General features: G+C 26.4%; 1 protein-coding gene across 1 annotated transcript; it reads right to left on the bottom strand.

The window, feature by feature from the left end:
* Positions 1–209: 209 nt before the first annotated feature.
* Positions 210–2,338, bottom strand: PGO_000965 (variable surface protein; the record flags this gene model as incomplete). The annotated part of the gene is made up of 2 exons (XM_028690866.1): positions 210–1,901; positions 2,273–2,338. The coding sequence occupies 2 exons, from the start codon at positions 2,336–2,338 to the stop codon at positions 210–212; spliced, it is 1,758 nt and encodes a 585-aa protein (XP_028546667.1).
* Between the last annotated feature and the right edge of the window lie 2,440 nt (positions 2,339–4,778).

Genomic DNA, 4,778 nt, shown 5'->3' with positions numbered 1-4,778 from the left:
TTTTTTATATGGTATTCCTTGGTTATATTCTTTTGGTATTACTGCAACAATACCGGGAAGTATAGTAGCTGATTCTTCTGTATCAGTGAGTATACCCAAACTTTTTTTTATTTCAAATGTTCCCATTTTACTGGAACTACCATCATTTTGTTCTCCTATAAATTCATTATGTATTTTTGACAATTTGTAGTATGAGTTAAGTAATGTTTTCACGTATTTTTTTGTTTGGACAAGTGTATTTGGACGTGTAATTGTTCTTCAATGTACTTGAATTCATTTGACGATAATGTTAATTTAATGTACTTGCCTATTTCAGAGATGCCCTTATTTGGTTTGGATAAAGTTGATTTATAATTCCCATGGTTGCCTAGAGAAACATTTTCTAATTTATTACTATCTTCATTATTTAGATTAACACCTTCATTTGGATTCATTGTTCCTCTTAGTACTGACTGTTGAATTACCTCTTCTTGACTAAATGCTCCCTCTTTCCTAGGCTGTAAACCTTGAGTAACATCCACTGTCTGAATTTTAGGTGACTGATGTAATCCAGCATGCGCGTCTTTATTATGAATCATTCCCATATATTTTTGATGATTCGAATGAGATTCATAAATATTTGTTACTCCAATTTCAGAGGTTGTATGAATGCCAGTATCACTTGATAATTCAGGACAATTTGTTTCAACACAGTTCAAATAAATATTACATCTTTCACCACATGTATTTCCTCTATCATATTCTTCACCATGAGAATGTGCATTAAGCGAGACGCTATCAACAGTGTTTATAACCTCAGAAACTCCAGGATCAATACCTAATTTAGGTGTACACACAGTGGGAGTGGATATACCAATAAAGGAAATCGCATTAGTTCCTATACCAACCGGTATTTCATCACCAGAATTTGCATTATGAGTAGGTTTATCACCAAGAGATAAATACTTATTATTCTCATGATTACCCCGTGCATCACTTTGAGATAAATTTCCTACAATTGCATCCTCAGTGACTACATTACCATTGAATGAATCACCCTGTTCAACGTTCTTCGAGTCTGGATTATTAAGGGTTATAGGTAAAAGAGCACCGGCAGTATAATGTCCAGAATCAGGAAAATTACTAGCAGAAGAATCAAAGACATTAAATTTTGTTGCCAATCCTTGAACTTCATCCCCTTTGGTTTCAATATTTTCTCTAACACCATGTTGAGAATCTGGTAATCTATCTTTAGTAGAACTTTCCTGTAAATTATTTACTTGTAATTTAGAAGGTGATTCTGATTCTCCAGAATGGATTGTTTGTGAAAGTGATTCAGTTTTATTGAAATCTAATGCTTCACTTATCGATTCACCTGTTTCAGTTGTACTTTCTAATGAAGCATCTAGTTGTTGTGCTGCATCAGACCTATAATAGTTTACTGATTCTTTATTTTTAATTTGTGCATTAAAAGGGTTATGATGATCTTTTTCATTTTGTTCATCCTGCACAATTTTCCCTTCTTTAACTGATTCTATTTCATCTAATTTTTTTTGTTCATTCTCCCTTGGATGTTGTAGTTCAGATACTAACTCATCATTATTTTTTTCAGGAGGTGCCGTATTACAAGGACACTTAGACTTATCAGAACATTTTTCAATAAAATTTTTAATTGCTAAATCTTGATTTATATCAACTTGTATGTGCCTTTCTCTATAACATTCCTCTAGCTCAACTACTTTTATTTTTATGTTTTTACTTAATTGCTCCCATGCACTACAATAATCTGAATGATTATTTTTCTCAAAGTTATTAATTTGTTCCTCAATTTCATTTGTATAATCAATATATTTGATTAGGCATTGCTCACCCTTATTGTAACTGATACTATCAAATGGAATAAATGATACTTTAGCCATTTTCTATACATAAATTTTTATTATAATTGAGATTAATTCCTTTTATTTTATATAAGTAATTTTTGAGAAAAAAAATGATGTGTATGCATACACATTCTTTCGAAAGGGAATTTCATATTTTATGCAAAACACTTTATATTACCAGCATTTGGGAAGGTACAAATTGTAGTATTCACAAAGATTATAAATAAAAGTGTCTAACGTGTCATTTGGATTCATCGAAACTGCATATATTAATCTTTTGAAAGAATAATATTTTTACATTTCATTTTATTTTAAGGGTAGTTGTAAAACCAGTGCATTTTGAAATACAAATCTAATAAATTCATGTCACTTTTAAGAATTAGACGAATATGTCATGAGTAGCAATATACCCAAAATTGAGGTTTATAAATTAAATAATTGTGTAGTATACGCAAAGGTTCAAGTTTTATATACATTGCATAAGTATAAATAAAAGAAAATATATTCTACAACTTTTTATATAAAAGTATGTACATCTATTCTTTTATCTTTAAGAGTAAGACAAGCATATATCTAAGATAATCTGTATTTTCCCCTGTAACTTTTTCATTTCTCGATTATAATATGTAAGTTTTCTTACAAAGCGTGTGTTTAGTAAAAATCTGTGGGGTTATATTTATACGTCAAAAATATATGGAGTGCTTATACATCTTTTCCATTACTATTAGGGATATATATAATGAATTTTATTGTGTTTTTTGTAAAAAAACATGAAATAAATGATAATCCATTATACGTTAGTTTAATATATAATTGTAAAAATTATTTGTGCCCCATATGTCCAATTAATGCTTAATACAAAATTTAAAAGGTGTAACTAGAAAACTAACTAATCATGTTTTTATTTTTTACATATATTCCCTTGAAATTTTGGGACGCATTTGCTTCATTACAAAAACAAGGAATTACTACGCCTTGACATATTTTGTTCTTCTTAGAACCAATAACTTTATTTAGCGAATAATTAAATTATTATAGTGTAAATGAAGTAAGAGAAATATGTAATATAATAAATAATTAATCAAACAAATATAGATAGAAAACTTATAGGGGATTAACATTAAAAAAGCATCATATTAACACGACATACGCATGCCATATAGAACTGCAATACAAAAAAGGTAGTTGATAGCTCATTATTAGAATATTTTTCTCGAGATATTTGAATTCAATTAAGTACACAATAATTATTAATAATTATTCACGTTGTCTTTAGGAACATATTATTCTTTTTTTTGGATAATTATTATTTATTAGCCTTTTTATTCCTTATATAAATTTTTATTATTTAAGTAATATAATATACATTTCGAGGATATAAAAGTACAAAATACTTACAAATGCTTGTCTAAAATTAATTATGTAATTTTGTTGTCCATTAAAACAGCATGTGTTATTTTTGTATTACCATGTGTAGGATACAACATATTATCCATTTTANNTGTTTATACGAGACAACATATTCTATAGTTAAAAAATCCTTTAAAATGTTTCATTTAGTATTTATATTTGTTAATGTACATGTTATTTAAAAACAGTGATTTTATTACTCATTCATTGATTGTAGTGTTAATAAAATTATTGCATTCCATTTTGGATTCTATAAGATATATATATGACTTTCATGTATAATAATTCTCACAAAAAAAAGTTATTATTGTGCTTTTATTAGGTTAACTGTGTATTGAAAAAATAACCATTCCTAAAAATTTTAGCCTTAATTTCTTTTCAACTGAATATAGCTTATTACTAACAATTTACTATTTTTGCTATCGTATATGTCCATTGGTTATTTAGAGATATGTATATATTACTTTTATTATTATTACTAGTATGTGCTATATTAAAGCCATTTTCTTCGTTATCATAATGCAAAAAAAGATTCTTGAATTTTATACGTTTCTCATTTTGAAAATTTAACGATATGATTATTATATATACATATTCATTTTATGATGTTATAATCTTTTTTTACATTAATTAAATTTATAATGATTTAGCAATCATTTTCGTTTAAAAGTGACAATTGATCATTTACATTTTAATACATACCTACTTTAAATAAATAATTTTTATTATAAACATGTTTTTTTATTTGTCTATTGCGTGAAACACAATAATTTTTTATGCCTTTATAATGCAATTAAAAGTTTGGTGCTCCTGTCTAAAATCCTCTTAATATAATTACAATATCAAAAATAATCTCATAAATTTTATTGTGTATTTACAGAAAATGCTAATTAATACAATATAATTGCACTGATATTTTGAAAAAAAAAAAAACTCAGTTTTCATATAAAATTTAATATAATGAAATCATCTCATTGTGTTATGTACACACTACATTGGGAGAATATCAGAGTTTTATATAATGTGCATTAAAGTTCCTATTGACGGCAATTATAATAATTTCATAATTATTTTTTTATTCTTATATTACTCATTAATATAGCATATGTATTAATATAGAGTTATATAAAAGAATCAAGTAATGTAGCAGTAAGATTGCTATAAAAGAATAAATGAACTCATAAATATATACACGCCATGGAAAATTTTGGGTAACATAATGTATCTACACAGTCGGGGGATTTTTTTATTATTATAGGCATAGCTTAAGTATGTTTTACTTTATATATATAAAGAACACAATTGATACATATTAACAGTTCAACTTATTTGTACATTTTTGTTTAATGCAAACAACACACCAGCTCGCCTAAGTTTTCATTTTGTTTATAATTCATTTCTTAAAAATGTTGTGAAGTGTAAGCTGAGTTATATATTCATTAAGATAATCAAATTAAAAAAATCCATGAATGTTGTGTTACATTGTCTAATAAACATAATAATTGT

The sequence above is a fragment of the Plasmodium gonderi genome (genome assembly GCF_002157705.1).
Source record: "Plasmodium gonderi DNA, contig: Pgo-contig_94, whole genome shotgun sequence".
Taxonomy (NCBI): Eukaryota; Apicomplexa; class Aconoidasida; order Haemosporida; family Plasmodiidae; genus Plasmodium; species Plasmodium gonderi.
The sequence above is the reverse complement of the archived record's forward strand: the minus strand, read 5'-3'. Positions and strand labels throughout refer to the sequence as shown.